General features: G+C 41.7%; 1 protein-coding gene across 2 annotated transcripts; it reads left to right on the top strand.

Annotated features, from left to right (window-relative positions):
- Positions 1–1,097: 1,097 nt before the first annotated feature.
- On the top strand, positions 1,098–17,202 carry LOC121139803 (protein FAM104A-like). Of its 2 annotated transcripts, none has more exons than XM_040743799.1 (3): positions 1,098–1,173; positions 1,520–1,619; positions 16,923–17,202. In XM_040743799.1, exons 1-3 carry the CDS (start codon positions 1,160–1,162, stop codon positions 17,154–17,156), a joined length of 348 nt encoding a protein of 115 aa, XP_040599733.1. In that variant the 5' UTR covers positions 1,098–1,159; the 3' UTR covers positions 17,157–17,202. The 2 variants fall into 2 exon arrangements, with proteins under 2 accessions (XP_040599733.1, XP_040599732.1); XM_040743798.1 differs by having other exon boundaries at positions 1,109–1,249.
- The last annotated feature ends 655 nt before the right edge of the window (positions 17,203–17,857 follow it).

Here is a 17,857-nt window from a genome sequence, read left to right as displayed (position 1 = left end):
TAACCTATGATTCCCTCTTCCCCCTATTCTACCCCCCTCTGAACCTTCCTGTTCCTCCATGACCTACTCTCTCTTCCTCTTCTCCCCCTCTCTATTTCCCAGGTCCCCCTCCCCCCCACCCCTTGCCGTCTTCCCCATCTGTTCAGAGGATCTTGCCTCATTTCTCTTCTCTTGGGTACCATGCATATCTTTTAGGTTCTTTCCTGTTTCCCAGACTCTCTGTCAGTGGAAGTGCAGACTGGCACTCTCCTGATCCATGTCTAAAATCCATATATGAGTGAGTACATACCATGTTTGTCTTTTTGTGACTGGGTTACCTCACTCAGGATGGTTTCAGCTCAATTTTTTTAGGGAATATGGAGTTTATTAGTAATGTTGTTTAACCCCATAGATAGAAGACAGGGGTTGGGTGTGCAACAGGATGGCAAGGGCTGTTAGGAGATTTCAGGCCCCAGGATCAGAGAAGGACAGCATGCTTTCAGAGCCTGTGTGCTTGAAGCAGAAGCTGCTTCTCACACTTCTGAGGATGGACAAGGTTCCCATCAAGACCACCCAGGCTCTCTGAGTCCCCAGCAGAAGGCAGGCGAGGAGTGGGCAACAAGATGTAGTTCTCCTTTGACTTAATCCACTTTCCAGATGTCCTGGCACCAAAAATTCTTCTTGCTAGGAGCTGACAGACAATGACTCAGCAAGGTGCCTCTCAGTGTATTTGTAAAGATGGTTTATTTCAAAAATATTTAAACTAAGTGACATATCTGACCTTGAAGTCTTCTCTCTGACACTAAAACAAGATTAAAGACAATGGAAGGATAAGTGAACTCAGATAAATATATGACTATAAAAAACTAGCAATTATCTTTAATCAAATAAATGATGCAAAAATATCCCTATAATAACATATGAAGAATATTCAAGAATACTACCATCAAGTATCACAAGCTAATTATTTGTGGAAAGAGGGCAGGGGGAAGACATAAGGGAATACATTGCAGATACAGTTTCAGGTAAGCAATCAGCCAGAGTGTCAGGGTGGCAGTCAAGGTAACTAGCTGCAGTGACATAATAATTGTTGTTATAGCAACAGGAATGATCTAACAGTGGTGTCTGCTCACAGCCACTGGAAAAAAGGACAGAAGAGCAGCTACAGCAGAGAAGCCCCATGTACCGTGAAAGGTGCCCTGTGGCATTGCCGAGAATCCTATAAACTGGAGCGAGTATATAACTGGGTGACAAGAATGGGTCTAGTCAGGTAGAGTTTTAACGTTTGGCTATTAATTTCTTCATGTGTTTGGTCCCAAACAGTGGTTCAAACGAAGATTCTGGCTTGGGAAACTTGAACTTGAGCTGGGGTATGCTTTCCTCCACTGCCCAGTGCCATCTGCCTGCAGAGTGTGTGAACCCAGCAGAGCAGTTCATTCCTAGACAAGGCCCCAGATTTGAGTATTGTCACAGGGCTCACCCAAAAGTCAATCCCTGAATGATGACAGATTTTCCTGTCCCTTTTTTAAACTATTTTCAGAAAGAGGCCACGAGAGGACAACGAGGAAGACAATCAACATGCTCCGCATTCCAAGAGGAATAAGAAGGACCAGGCATTCCAGGGCTCTGGCACTGTAGAGGTAGGAACCATGGCCACACAGCTTCTCCATTTGATTCATTTGCCTCTCTGCGACACTCATTTTCCTTTCGATGATGTCAAAAGAACCTTCCCAGATGTCCTCATGACAGTCTCCTCCTTGATTGCAATGGTTTTGAAATAGTCACATATTTTTCCTTTTTTAAAATTTAAATTAAAAACAAGCTTGCTTCACATGTCAATTCGAGCTCCCTCTCCCCCCTCTCTTCCCCCACCACCAATCAAGCCCCAACCCCCCCACCCAATCCCCACTCTGCTCCTCAGAAAGGATGAGGCTATCCATGGGGGATCTCCAAAGTCTGTCTTAACATCCAGGGCAGGGCCTAGGCCCTCCCCCATGTGTCCTGGCTGAGAGAGCATGCCTCGATGTGGAATGGGCTCCCAAAGTCTATTTGAATGCCAGGGATAAATACTGTTCTACTACCCAGGGCCCCAAAGATTGCCGAGGCCTCGCTGACACCCAAATTTATGTGGTCTGGATCAGTCCCATGCTGGCCTCTCAGCCATCAGTCTGGGGTCCAAAAGCTTCCCCTTGTTCAGGTCAGCTGTTTCTGTGGGTTTCACCAGCTGGATCTTGACCTCTTTGTTCATCACTCCTCCCTCTCTGGACTGTTTAGCTGTGGATGTCTGTCTCTGTTTCCATCAACCAATGGATGAATGCTCTAGGATGGCATATAAGGCAGTCTTCAAACACATTATCAGGGATGAGCATTAAAGGTAGTCTCTCCACTGTTGCTTAGTTTGCCAGTTGGTGTCATCCTTGTAGGTCTCTGGAAATCTCACTAGTTCCAGATCTCTCCTCAAACCTATAATGACTCCCTCTATTATGGTATCTGGCACCCTGTTCTCCTCTCTATTCTTCCTCTGACTCAACCTTACTGTTCCCCATGTCATCCTCTCCACTCCTCTTCTTACTCTCTTTTTTCCATCTCCCTCTCCCCTGCTCCACACTCCCAATCCACTCAGGAGTTCCTCTCCCATTCCTCTTCTCTGGGGTACCATGCATGATACTCTTAGGGTCCTCCCTGTTTCCTAGAATCTGACAGTGGGATGGTAGGCTGGCACATCCCTGCTCCATGTCTAAAATCCAAAAAAAATCCATATATGAGAGAGTACATACCATGTTTGTATTTTTGGGACTGGGTTACCTCTCAGTGTGGTTTCTTCTAGTGCCAGCCATTTGTCTGTGAATTTCAAGATTCCATTGTTATTTTTTCTGCTGAGTATTACTCCATTGTGTAAATGTACCACATTTTCTATATCCACTCTTCAGTTGAGGGGCATCTAGGTTGCTTCCACGTTCTGGCTATTACAAATAATGTTGCTATTAACATAGTGGAACAGACATCCTTGTTGTATGAATGTGTATCTTTTGGGTATATGCTGGGTTTTGTGGTAGACTAATTCCCATTTTCTTGAGGAATGTCCATACTGATTTTCATAGTGATTGTACAAGTTGTCACTCCCACAAGGAGTGGAGGAGTGTTCCCCTTTCTCCACATCCTCTCCAGCATAAGCTGTCATTGGTGTTTTTTATTTTAGCCATTCTCACAGGAGTTGGATGGTATCTCAGAGTTGTTTTAATTTGCATTTACCTAATGGCTATGGATATTGAGCAATTTCTTAAGTGTCTATCATCCTTTTTAGACTCCTTTACTGAGAATTCTCTATTTATTTCTGTACCCAACTTTTTAATTTGGTCCTTTGGTGTTTTGGAGACTTGCTTCTTGAGTTTTTTATACATTTTGGAGATTAGTCCTCTGTCAGGTGTGGGGTTGGTGAATATCTTTTTCCATTCTTTGGGCTGCTTTTTTGTCTTGTTGACTGTGTCCTTTGCCTTACAGAAGCTTCTCAGTTTCATGAGGTCCCATTTGTTAATTGTTGATCTCAGTGTCTGTGCTGCTGGTGTTATGTTCAGGAAGCAGTCTCCTGTACCATTTCGTTCAAGGGTATGTCCCACTTTCTCTTCTAAGAGGTTCAGTGTGACTGGATTTATGTTGAGGTCTTTGATCCATTTGGATGTAAGTTTTGTGCATGGCGATAGACATGGACCTCTCTGCAGTCTTCTCCATGCCATCACTCAGTTTTGCCAGTACCATTTGTTGAAGATGCTTTCTTTTTTCCATTGTGTACTTTTAGATTCTTTGTCAAAAATCAGGTGTTCAAACTTGTGTGAGTTAATATCAGGGTGTTCAATTTGATTCCCTTGATCTACCTGTCTATTTCTTTGCCAATACCAAGCTGTTTTCAGGACTTTAGCTCTATAATAGAGCTTGAAGTCAGGGATGGTGATGCCTCCAGAGATTGCTTCGTTGAATATGGTTGTTTCGAATATCCCAGGTCTTTTCTTTTTCCACATAAAGTTGAGAATTGTTCTTTCAAGGTCTGTGAAGAATTGTGCTGAGATTTTGATGGGGATTGCATTGAATCTGTAGATTGCTTTCAGCAAGATTGCTATTTTTACTATGGGGACAGCCATGTCTTTTCCTGATTTTAGAGGAATCACCTTGAGATTCTCTCTGTTTAGGTTGATGTTGGCTGTTGGTTTGCTGTATAGGGCTGTTATTATGTTTATGTCTATTCCTGTTATCCCTGGTCTCTCCAAGACCTTTATCTTGACGAGGTGTTGGATTTTGTCAAATTCTTTTTCAGCATCTAGTTAGATGATCTTGTGCTTTTTGTTTCTCAGCTTGTTTATATGGTGGATTACATTGATGGATTTTCATATGTTAAACCATCCCTGCATCCCTGTGATGAAGCATACTTGATCATGGTGGATGATTTTTCTGATGTGTTCTTGGATTTGATATGCCTACATTTTATTGTGTATTTTTGCATCAATGTTCATGAACAATATTTGTCTGAAGTTCTCTTTCTTAATTATGTCTTTGTGTGGCTTGTGTATCAATGTTATTGAAGCCTCATAAAAAGAGTTTGGCAATGACCTCTATGCTCCTTTTGCATGGAATACTTTGATGAGAATTGGTATTAGGTAGTATTTCAATTTCTGGTAGAATTCTGCACTGAGGCCATCCGGCCCTGAGCTGTTTTTGGTTGGGAGACTTTTAATGACTGCTTCTATTTCATTAGTGGTTATGGGTCTATGCAAATTGTTTATATGTTCTTGATTTCAATTTAGAAAGTGATATCCAGAAAATTATCCATTTCCTTTATATTTCAAATTTTGTGGTTTTCAAAGCATGACCTGATGATTCTCTGGATTTCCTCGGTGTCCGTTGTTATGTCCCACTTTTCATTTCTGATTTTGTTAATTCACATGTTCACACTTTGCCATTTAAAGTTTGGATAAAGGTTTGTCTATATTGTTGATTTTCTCAAAGAACCAACTTTTCATTACATTGATTCTTTGGATAGTTTTCCTAGTTTATACTTTATAGATTTCATCCCTCAATTTGATTATTTCCTGGCATCTACTCCTCTGGGGTGAATTTGCTTCTTTTTTTCTGGAGCTTTCAATTTTGCTGTTAATTCTCTAGTGTGACTATTCTCCAGTTTCTTCATGTGGGCACTTAGTGCTATGAACTTTCCTCTTAGCACTGCTTTCAGAGTGTCCCATAAGTTTGGATATGTTGTGTCTTTATTCTCACTGATTTCTAGGAAGTTTTTAATTTCTCTTTTTATTTCTTCTTTGACGCATTAATAGTGCAATTGCACATTATTCAATTTCCTTGAGTTTGTAGGTTTTCTGCAATTTGTGTTGTTGAATTCTAACTTTAAATCATGGTGGTCTGATAAGATATAGGGAATTATTCCAATTTTTTTGTACTTGTTGATGTTTGATATGTTGCAAATTATGTGGTCAATTTTTGAGAAGGTTCCATTTGGTGGTGAGAAAGTATATTCTTTTGGGTTTGGATGGAATGTTCTACAGATATCTGTTAAACACTATTGGGTCATAGCTTCTATTGGTTCCTTTGCTTCTTTGTTAAGTTTTGTCTGGTAGTCTTGTCTAGTGGTGATAGTGGAGTGTTGAAGTCTCCCACTATTAGTGTGTATGTTTTTACATGTGATTTGAGTTTTAGTAATGTTTTTTATGAACGTGGGTGCCTTTTTATTTGGGGCATAGATGTTCAGAATTGAGACTTCATCTTGGTGGATTTCTCCTGTGATAAGTATGAAATGACCTCCATCATCTCTTTTGATTGATTTTAGATTAAAGTCTAATTTGTTAGATATTAGGATTGGTACTGTTTCTTTGGTTCATTTTATTGGAAAATCTTTTCCCAACCCTTAACTCTGAAGTAGCATCTGATTTGAAGCTGAGGTGTGTTTCTTGTATGCAGCAGAAGGATGGATTCTGTCTTCAAACCCGTTCTGTTTGCCTGTGTCTTTTTTATGGGCAAGAAAAGACCATTAATATTGAGGGACATTAATGACCATTGATTGCTCATTCTTTTTTTCATATTTTTATTTAAGTTTTTTCGCATGTCACTTTCAGTTCCCTCTCCATTCCCTCCTCCCCCACCCCCAATCCTGCCAACCCCTCACCCCCACTCCATCTCCCCTCCACTCCCCAGGGAGGGCAAGGGCCTCCATGAGGGATTTCCAGAGTCTGTCACATCATCCCAGGAATGCCCCAGGTTCTTCCCCATGTGTCCAGGCTGAGAGAGCATCCCTCCATGTAGCATGGGCTCCCAGTCCCTCTGTATGCCAGGAATAAATACGGCTCCACTCTCCAAGATCACACAGATTGCCAAGGCCTCCTCTCTGTCACCCAGGTTCGGTAGCAGAATGTCTGGATGAGTCCCATGCTGTCCCCCCAATCATCAGTTTGGGGTCCATGTGATGCCCCTTCCTTAGGTCAGCTGCCCTGTGGGCCTTGCCAGCCCCATCCTGATTCCCTTGGTCATCACTCCTCTTTGAAACTGGGTTCCAGGAGTTCAATTTGGTTCACAGCTGTGGGTGTCTGCCTCAGTCTCCATCAGCCACTGGATGAGAGTTCTAGGATGGCATATAAGGCAGTCATGATTGCTCATTCTTGTTTTTTTGGAATTGTTGCTGATAGTGGAATTGTGTGTTGATTTCAACACCTTTTTTTCTTTTGGCTGATGGCAAACTGGGATTTTCTATTGCCTATGTTTTTCTGGTTGTAGTTAACTTCTTTGGGTTGAAGTTTTCCTTCCAGAACTTTCTGTAGGACCGGATTTTAAGAGTTGTCTTAGGCATGGATTTACCAAGCAGCATGACACAGACAGGGCCAACAGAGAGGCTTTCCTGATCATAGTCAGAAGGAATGGGCTTCCAGAAATTCCCCCACCTTGCAAAGGGTGAAGAATGGAATCCTGCCTTCACAGTTGCTTACTGTCAGCACTTAGAATACTTATGTGTTTCCACATTGACCACTACTCATTGTAACTACAAGTTCCTCAAACCAATTTTGAAAGTAGTGCTGACCTATGCATGCAAACATAAATGTATGGAGAGCAGTTTAAAGGCACGATCATTTAGCAGAATTAGAGTAAGTCTTTCCCCAGCACATCCAAGGAGCTACGCACTCACTAATAACAGGTTTTGAATATGTTTACAGTGCCAGGCAGACACTCACTTATGTGAAGCAGGCCTCAGATCCAATGAGAAGAACAAATGGTTAGTCCTTGGAACAGAGTTGCAACTATTACAGCAGTGTCTCATCATGCCACACAGGCCAGGATTAAACCATGCAGGGTCCAGCCATGGGTAAGATCATTGCTGATGTTTCTCTCAAAACAGCCAGCATAGTACTCACCTTCTTGGTACTATGAACATTAGTCAGCTGGGAGTGTTTATTTGTGAGTTCAAGACTGATTTTCCTATGACCAGTAACACCAGTGTATAATGTGTCTCAGCTACAAGGTCCTACCAACTTGTTATTTCAGGCAACTAAGACTAGTGGCAAATCAACTTTATTATTTGGTCACCTCTGGGGAAAATAGAGAGATAATCTGTATGCAATGCTGAGATTTTTACCTAATGACATATGGAGTTTGGGAATAATATTTAGCAGTATCTTTGTTTAAAATAGCATGTATCACATCTGGAAAGATGGCCTAGTTGTTCAGAATATTGTCTGGTCGTCCAGGAGACCTGGGATCAAATCACTACACCACATGGCAACTCATATCTGTCTGTAATTCAAGTTCCAGAGTATCTGATACCTTCACACAGACATACAGACAGGCAAAACACCTGTGCATATACAGCAAATGATTCATTGAAAAAAAAGTACATAGGACCTTGTTTTCCATCTGGTACATTTTCATAAAACTTCTTCACACATCCTTAGTTTGCTTTGTATGTCCACATCCCCCCTTCTTTTTTATCATTTTTTATTTTAATTTTAAATAGCTTGTTTTACATGTCAATCCTAGTTCCCTCTCCCTCCCCTCCTCCCGCACTCCCCTTCCCCCCCAGCCTCCCACCCTATTGCCAATTCCTTCCACATAGGGGATATCTAGAGTCTGTCATTTCACTCCGGGTAGGGTCCAGGCATTCCTCTAAGAGTCCAGACTGAGAGAGCATCCCTCTTTGTGCTATGGGCACACGATGACTGTTTGTATTCCAGGGATAGACACTGATCCACTGCTCAAGGCCCCATAGGTTGCCCAGGCCTTCTCACTGACACTTACATTTGGAGGGGGTCCAGATCAGTCCCATGTTAGCCTCCCCGCTGTCAGTCTGGGGTCCAAGAGCTCTCCCCTGTTCAGACCAGCTGTCTCTGCCCTTCTTGTCTCCACTACTTTACCCTATTCTCACCTGAACTTGTCTCCCCAAGTATGCCCCTCGCATTATTTCCTACCCCATGTCTTCAAAAACCACTTCTTACTATGTATTTCACTTGGGGTCTAAGGTCATGGGTTCTCATGTCGTTTCTTTCTGCACACTTCATTTTGGTTTACCATTACCACAACCTCTCCTTTTCTCATTTGCATCACTGCACAAACTGCTTGAACCTTTCTGACACCAGCATTTCTGCTCTCTACTTTCATTTACCAGTATTCTTCTATTTCCTATTCTTTCATGCAAACTTCCTCCAACCCAATGGCCTGTGTCTAGTTTCTTGATTTCCACATGGACTGCAAGATGAGCACCCAATACAAAATTGGAAGCTAGGATCCACACAGGAGTGACAAGTTGTGGTGTTTGTCCTTTGGGGGTGGGTAACCTTACTCACTACAAGTATTTCTCGTTCAATTCATTGACTTTCAAATAGTCTTACTGAGGAATTATTGAAATCCAGTTGGGGTGTGTCTGTGGGGGTCATCTTGATTGTTAGTGAATATGGAAAGGCCCAACCCATTGCAGGTGGTGCCTCTCCCTGGGCAAGGCATCCAGAATGCATAAGAGAAAAGGAAAGCCAGGTACAAGAAAATGATTAAGCAAGAAAGGATCCCTGTGATTATTCTCTCTCTGCTCCTGACTGTAGGTGAGAAGTTGCTCTTATTTCCCTGATCTGACTTCCTGGATATGAGGGATGAAAACCTGGATGTATGAGCCAAAGAAAAGTTTTCAACCCTGAGTTGATTTGGTCAAGGTCTTTTCTCTCAGCAACAGAAACTAAATGAGTAGGGAGCCATTTACATCCCTCTGAATTTCTCTGTATGATCTGGAAGACAGAACTTCGTGAGGGATTCATTAGAGGACTCTGAGTCTCTTATTGAGAAAAAGAGATGTATTAGTTATGTTGTAAAAGTCTAAGTATTTATATCTTTGAAGATACATTTATTGAATTTGTGTATGGTGGTAGGAGAGCTCTGTCAAAGATGGCCCAATAACTTGTAGACAATTTAACATCCTTTGTCCATGGAGCATGCCAAATATGGCAAGCACCCTCATATACAAGTTCAAGTTAGAATCTGAGTTGTTGATTGAAGATGAACAACTCCACATGTTTCCTACAGGTGAGATTTTCCTAGTCATTTTTGTTTGATTTGTTTGTTCAAGTTACATTTACTTCTTTCCCACAGATGAGGTGATATGCTTTGCAGTTTACTTGGAATTTTTGAGTTGAAAAATTGAATGAAACCCAAGGTCTTTCCAAGTTTTGCCTCCTAATTTTCTGGAAGCCTGATTTATGTGCCTTACCCACACACAGAATTCTACACATGATGCCATTAATTCCCTTGTTCATTTGCAAAGTGACAGTAATTAAACAGCCTGCTTCCTTGGGTACCCTCTGGCTCAAGAGAGTGTGCACTGGTTGGGTGGGATCAGCGAAGGAAGGGCTGCCAGTGTAAATGTGAGGCATCTTTGGCAGTTCATAGTCTGGAGACTTCAGTGGATTTGGGTGGGCTGGTCAGTGTCAGTAAACAACATGTAATTCTGGGGTGCGACGGGTATTAAGGGTGAATTTTGTTGCACTGTTAGGAATAAGGAAACAAGTATCTCTGAGGTATACAGGATTGGAATGGGATGTAAACGTAGAGTTGAATGTAGAAAAATCTTGAATTTACTTGTTCTCACCTTAGGAAGTATTAGCCAGTTCTATATCATGAATAAACGTGAATTGCCATTCAGTTTCAGCGATGATATTCTGTGTTAACTTTCCTCCTTAACACTTCTGTGTGCATTTTTCCCAGCATTTGTATCATTAGTCAATTGAGGCTCTGTTTCCAGCTACTGTGAACCCTGGAGACCTGCCTTATTTCCAGGTGCTGTCTTCCTTCTCACCTTTGATTCTAATCTGCTGCCCTCATTCCCACAACCCTCTGTTTAACAGTTCTTACCTACAGCTTCTCACTGCACCTTACTTTCTACAGCAGCTCCATATTTGCCATAGTGAACACTGGAGGACTCAATCTTAGAACCTGCTAACCTCAAACACAGGGATGTTTAAATTGCCAGGTGTTGTCTGCAGTGGTTGGGGTGTTCTTGTGTGTGTATTCAGTGCTCTAATGACTCTTTCCTCCTTCATTCTCTGGGGATCACTGTATGTTACTTTCTGTTTCTGCCAGCATCACCAAGACCCGCAGTGGCTGTTTCTGGTATCTTTGTAAAACTGTGTAGGTGGTCTCTGTGCTCTTTGTCCTCCTTTCCCTTCCATTCATTAGAGTATCTGTCTGGTTGGCTCAGTAGACTTCTCAGCATGACATCCAAGGTCTCCAGTGTTCTTGCCTTGTCTACTCTTGCAGGTTCCATGGCTGGAGAACATCCCTTGGGCCACAACAGTCATCTTATCATCATCTGTCTGCTTCTCCAAATCTTTCTCACACTTCTTGTGCTTCTGTTCTCTGCAAAAGTTACACTGTGCCTGTTAGTATTCCTCTCATCCTACACTACCTGGTGCAGGTGACTTTTATTTCTTCCTTAATCATTTATTTTATTATTTTAAATTATAATAAAATTATATCATTTTACCGTCAATTTGTCCTTTGAAACCCTTGCTCAGTATCAATTTTTTGCCCTCATTTTTCTTTAATTGGGGTTGCACACACATGCACAGAGAGAGAGTGTGTGTTGCACCCTTCCCCCATGATTGACTGCTGACCAGCTTGTGACTAGGAGCTTCTAGCAAAACACCTCTTGTCGCCCCTCCCAGTAAGGCCTACATGCAAGTTCCTGTTTTCTATCCATCCTTATTGTCTAAGTGTCCTGTTATTGGTTCATCCTTTGCTGGAGGGCCATGGGAACATAGGCTTCTGACCTTGGTGGTTTTCCACCATACCTGATATTGGTATATAATGCTCCGCTCTTGTTAAAATAAATGCCGTTCCAAAGGATGACACTAGAAGAAACCATCCTGAGTGAGGTAACCCAGTCACAAAAATAGAAACATGGCATGTGCTCTCTCATATATGGATTTTAGACATAGACCTGGGGAGTGCCAGCATATAATCCTATGGCCAGAGAATCTGGGAAACAGAACCTTCATTCAGTGGCTGATGGAAGAAGCGGCAGACTCCCATGGCTAAGCACTGAGCTGAACTCAAGAAAGCCAGTAACAGAGAGGGAGGACTGATGACCAAAGGGTTTAAGACTGGGCAGGTTTAACCCCCAGAAACAGCTGACCTGGCAAGGGTAAACTCTTGAATCCCAGGCTGATGCCTGGGAATCCAGCATGGGACTGATCAAGACCCTGTGAATGGGGGTGTCAGTGAGGAGGCCTAGGTAATCTATTGAGCCTTGGGTAGTAGATCAGTATTTATCCCGGGTATACAAATGTACTTTGGACTCCCATCCAACAATGTGAGATGCACTCTCACCCTGAACTCTTGGGGGAGGTCTAGGCCCTTCCCTGGATGAAATGACAGACTATGGACAACCCCATGTAGGCCCTCACCCTCCCTGGGGAAATGAGGGGATAATGGGGTAGTTGGGGGGGATGGCACGGGAGAAGGGGAGGGAAAGGGAGAGGGACCTGGAACTGACTTGTGAAGCAACCTTGTTTCTAATTTAAATATAAATTAAAAAATAAATTATAAAAAATAAATGCCATTCTTGTAAGAATGAGCAGCTGTCTTTGTCTTCATTTACATCCTTAGCCCTTTGCTCGGAGTGTTGTGAAGTGTTGTAACCCTGTTAACAAACCAGTCACTACAAGAGAGAGAGAGAGAGAGAGAGAGAGAGAGAGAGAGAGAGAGAGAGAGAGAAGTAAAGAGAGAGCTAGAGAGAGATACTCAAGCATACAACCTATTCAGTGTCTTTATTATTACGTTTATGCATATCTCTGAACTGAGCATTTGGTATTAGATAACCAAATTGGATTGTCCTTTTCTCCCACTGTCGGTATCCCTTAGTTGGACATAGGTTTTGCTTTTGATTTTGTAGCATTGAGGTGCCATGTGCACTCTGCATTATCTGTTGTGGTTGTTCTTCAGTTCATGCTGAGGCCTTCATGGTGGAGGGACTTTATGGGTGTAGCTTCTGACATTCTTAGGAGACACAGTCTCACAGAAAACTCATGATCTCTGCTTCTATCAATCATTCTGTCCCCCCTTCCACTATGTTCATTGTGTCCACTGTGACTGGGCTCCACCATGCTGCACTTTTGTTAGTGGTGCTGTTCTTTAATGGTCTCTGTCTGTTGGAAAAAGTATTTTCCATGAAAAAGCATGAGGATTGTACTTCTCTGTGAGTATAAGATAATATTTGGAATGCAGCTAGAAATTATGCTGTCTTAGTAAAGCTGCATTTACTGGTTCTCCAGATTCCATTACTGTATCTACCCCGGGTGATTGTCTAGGTTTCCTGTACCAGGTCTGATTTCCTCTTTCTTGAGTAGGCCTGAGACTGAATAAGGATCTATAAGTCACCACTAATGTATGTACACTTAGTGTTTTCTTACCATGCTAGGCATTTCAATAGCACGTGCCTACCAGCATTCTCTCACAACGCAGCCCATATAAGGAAGGCTCCCAGCCACTGAGAAGAAAGCCACAGGGTTGATTCTCTGTCTTGTCCTCAAACACAACTGTAGAAATTCTCATCTAGTCATGCAGCTTCTTGGGCTCTGTGTTAAACATGCAGACTTTACAAAACCTTGAATGAAGCATAGCAGTGTCTTGCACATGTACCTAGGCCACATCATCATTGTTTAGTATACTTGGAATTTTTAGATGGTGAGATCTTCTTCCCCAAATTCATCTCAATGATGCTTTTATTTTATGAAATGCATGGATATACAAGGACACACCCAAAATAAGATCTAAACTGTGTTGAGAGTGCAGGGACACCAGAGTGGGATTTGTGTGACTGGAGAGATGGCTCAGCAGTTGCTGATAGTAGCTTGTCTTTCGGAGGACATGGACACCCATATTGAGGGGATTCCATCCACCTATAATTCCATTTAGAGAGCATGCATCTCCCTATTCTGGCCTGCGGAGGCACCTAAATATTCATAATGTACATAGCATGTGCTCAGGAACACATAAATCAATCAATCTTTTTTGTTTCTCCATTTGTTTGTTTTTATTATAGAGACAGGGTTTATCTATCTGTGCATCCTGGCTGTCCTGGAACTCAGTTTGCACAAGAGACTTGACTCCTCTGACTCCCATGTACAGGGTAAAAGGCATGTACCACCAACAACCTGACCAATAAACATCCCCTTTTTGTAAAGCATTGGGCTTCCTACTTGAGTGGGCACTGTGAACAGATGTTTATGAAGGCAGTCAGAACATGCTAAGAAGCATTCATGTGTCAAGGAAATGTTGGACAGTCTTGAAACTTTTCAGGTCTTATATGTTCTGGTAAAAGAACTCGTCTATGAAACGCAGGTGTAGGAAGAAGGAAATATATCTATTATGAAGAGCAGTTTTGTCTGCTAAAGAGGCAGTATAATCAAGCAGTAAACAAATTCCCAGTTGGTCGTGCATTATAAATATCTCTAATTCAAGGAGCCCTCCTCAAGGTCATTCTCACAGCAAGATTGTTACAAAGTCCAAGCTTCTCTTTTCCAGCACTACTGTTCATCAACCTCGTTTAATATCAGGAGGAACTGAGTCTCATAATCTATTTTCATTGGCATAATGGTAGCATCTGTGATTCAGTTACTTACAGAGGGAATCTCAGTTTTCTCTATACATCACTTGTAGATGAGTTGGAAAGTGAAGATATCCAGTCACAAGCTGAACAAGTAAGTGGTAGTTTGAGTAAGAATGGCCCCAATAGGCTCATATATTGAAATGCTTGATCCTCAGTAACTGAACCTGTTTTGGAAGGATTAGGAGGTTGGGCTTTTTTAGAGGAGGTATGGGCTTGTAGTTTCAAATACCCACACAATGCCATTCCCAGTTAGTGCTCTCTCTCTCTGTCTGTCTCTGTCTTTATCTCTGTCTCTCTCTGTCTCTATCTCCCTCTATCTCTCTGTCTCTGACTCTAAGTTATGTGCCAAGTTATCAGTTCTTAGCACCTTTTGAAGCACCAAGCCTGCCTTCCTGCTGCCATCCACCCACCATCGTGGTCATAGATTCTGAAACTTATGTCTCTAGTAGATCTTCCATAACCTCCCTTGGTCATGGTGTCTTCACTGCAATAGAAAGTAATTATAACTAATACAACCATAGTGTTTTCCAACTAATTATTATGTTGATATTAATTAACTACAACTCAAAGTTTTCAAATGTCTTGAGAAATACAGACATTCTATAAGAAATCAAGGACATAATTGTATATCAGCAAAATCATGACTATGTCATCCTTATGACCAGAAATGGGCCTGAAGACTATGTAATAAATAGGTGTAGTATTGTTTGCTTTAGTTGAATTTACTTCAGTCTTTCTTTTTTCCTTCTTTCTTTTCTTTTTACTGAGTGCCTGGATAGCTGCCTGTCAGGGTGTCTGTCTCTCTGTTTTGACACGTTCTCAATACACAGCAGGGCTGATCTGGAACACATTATGTAATCCAGCAGGTCCTACCTTAACCTCCCAAGTGATGGTATAGCAGGCTTGTGCTAATATGCCCTGCCAGTCACTTCCCTTATAAAATTTGGTAAGCAATTTCTGGTTGTTAATTTTAAGTTGCTAAAGGTGTAAAACCTGCCAATGAACATCATTTTAATGATGCCACTACAAAACAGAGACATTAGAGGCTGATCATCTACTGATTTCTTCAAAATGACTCTGAAGAATTCCTGTGTTGTCTGTGAGGTTTCCTGTAAGTTCTCCTAGGCAAGGGGGTCTCAAGAGACTCTAGTAAGACTCAACCTGGCTATGTTGCCAAAGATGATCATAACCTTAACATTGTGATCCCCCAACCTCCACCTGGCTCTACAAGAGTGCTTCTTAGCACCTGCTGTGCTGAGCTGAGTTTCAAACTAGGACTTCCTGTGTACTAGGGCGTTCACTACCAATGTTATCATTCCTTTAATGTACTATATCCTGTCTTCATATGATGTTACATCTTCATGACACAAGAGTGTAAATCAATTATGTTTCCATTTGTGATGGTTCCCTTCCTTGCCATTTTGTAGAGAATTTATTCCAGAAAAAAAGAAAACCCCACATTAAACAACCAAGAAAGGAAATCTCCCTAAGGGAACCAGACCATTAAAACCATACCATACATTAAAAAGTGCTACATGGAGATCTTTATACTGCAGGCCTCAGAAGGGGTATAGTTTGTCTGATTTCCTCTGAGTTCACATTAACAAACATAGCCCTTACAATTATAACTATTAGACATTTACTCACACAGATTCACTTGACTTCTGTGTCTCTCAAAGACAGTCTGTGAATGCATGAATCTCAGTGCATAAATACTGTAATTTGATACCTTGGGTGATGTAGTGAGCTGAGGAGTTAAACATGACCTGAGAATGATGACATCTTGGTTTCTGTCACCATTGCGATCCTACCTTGAAAAAAATGACCTTAAAGACATACAATACCAATATTGCTCAACATTTCTGTTCACATAAGCATCATTGTAATCACCTCCTCCTCCTTTGATAGTCTTAAGATTACAGGCAAGCAATTCCTGAGTGTGTGTACAAGTGTGTGTCGTATGCCCAAGGAGATGGAAGCCAAGTTCCCATGCATGCCAGGAAAGCACTCTACCACTAAATTTCATCCCTAGCTACAGAATCCCAGAATATAGCTCTTTGGGGTATAATACAATAACAAAACATATCATTGCCAATATGACAGAGTGAAGTTATTTCCAGGATAGACAATACTAAGAACAAACTCACCATATACAAACTAAACTAAACCCACAAATAGGAGATCAGGTGTATCAGTCATCATAAATGCTTAGTGTTGACATACAGCTGTCATTAAAACATATCAAAAGCACTTCGAGATGAGTGGAGTCTTGAATTGTTATATGTCCACTCTAGGGCATAGGTATGGAAAGACCCTCTTATTTGTATGTATGCTCATATGTGTAAATGGAGCTTCCCCCATCTTTTCTTTGTCATGTTGGGACATGGATCTGCATTCCATCATACTTATTTTGGTCCTAATCCAGATCATGGTCCTAATCCAGATCACATTGTGCAGCATTGATTGCTACTTTATCCTGTAGATTGGGAGCCTACTTTCCTGGTGCAGATAATTGGAAAGCATGATGCCAGCAGGGACGAGGATATTTGAAGTGATTTGGAGTGAGAAAGTCTGTGTTTGTACCCTTTGGGTCCATCACACATCTCCTTCCTTGTCTGCCAAATGGGTGCTATTAACCCAACTTGAGTTACATCATTGCTGTGAGGAATAAAATGAGCTACCCAAGTGATTGCACTTTATGGACAGTGAAGCCCTTTGTAGAGTGTGATGCCAGGATTCTTCAAACTGAATAGGAAATGATCACAGTATCATAATAACCATCTTCCTTCTGTCTTTCTCCTTCCAGTCGTCAAGCAGTGGTAATGCAAGGAACCACAGTGTCACTAATACTGCCCGTCAAGAACATATGACGGAGAACTGCTTAAACCAGAACGTGCCTGAAGTTAACTACAATGTCACTGAGTTCTCACAGGAGCAGTTTGCAGTGTATGAAGAACAAGGTCCTTACTCCCATATTAACCAGATATTGAAGGAGGCCCATTTCTACAGCCTACAGCAGAGAGGACAATCTCCGATATGATGGCCTAGGCACTCCTAATTCTTTGTTTATAAAAAGCAATGGCATCCACACAAGGAAGTATTGGCTTTTGTCTGTATTTTCAGTAAGAGGTCAATGGGCATTTGTACTATTTCGCTGTTTTGCTCCACCACTTTTAATTCCAAGGGTCTTTTATGATGCATTGATATGTTTCCTGTCAAGTCTGGTGTCCAATTCATGTTAAATAACAACAGCAGGACTTCTCCTGATACTGAAGACTTGTATATTCAATTAGGGTTGAGTTATAAGTCACTCTTTTAGGGTCTCATGTTAAATGTTGTTTTAAAATATGACTTCTTCTGACAGGCTAAGTGGCCTGGGGAAGTGTGTGGTTTTCATTAAAACATGAAAGAACAAATAACATCAACAAACAAGCCAACACCAAACCAGTAATGAGCATCAGGAAGTAGGGAGAATATGACTTGCTCTAATTCTGAAATGAATGCTATGGCTGCTCCTCACAAGGGAAATGCTTCACAGAAATCGCTCTTTACCTATAATGGTTACATTGTGAGTTCCTGCAGTTGCTAAAGTAAAGGATGTGTGTAGTAACTGCACTCTTTGCATTCCAAGGGAGAAACCTTCTTCTTTTAATGCCCCTGTATGTGCCTTTCAGACCTGTGGAATGCACTAGTAATTCTGTCAGTGAAGTGTACAGCAATGCTGTGGTTAAGTGTAATGTT

The sequence above is a fragment of the Mesocricetus auratus genome, unplaced genomic scaffold (genome assembly GCF_017639785.1).
Source record: "Mesocricetus auratus isolate SY011 unplaced genomic scaffold, BCM_Maur_2.0 Super-Scaffold_100003, whole genome shotgun sequence".
NCBI lineage: Eukaryota > Metazoa > Chordata > Mammalia > Rodentia > Cricetidae > Mesocricetus > Mesocricetus auratus.
Note: the sequence above shows the minus strand (reverse complement) of the source record. Positions and strands in the feature narration are given on the sequence as shown.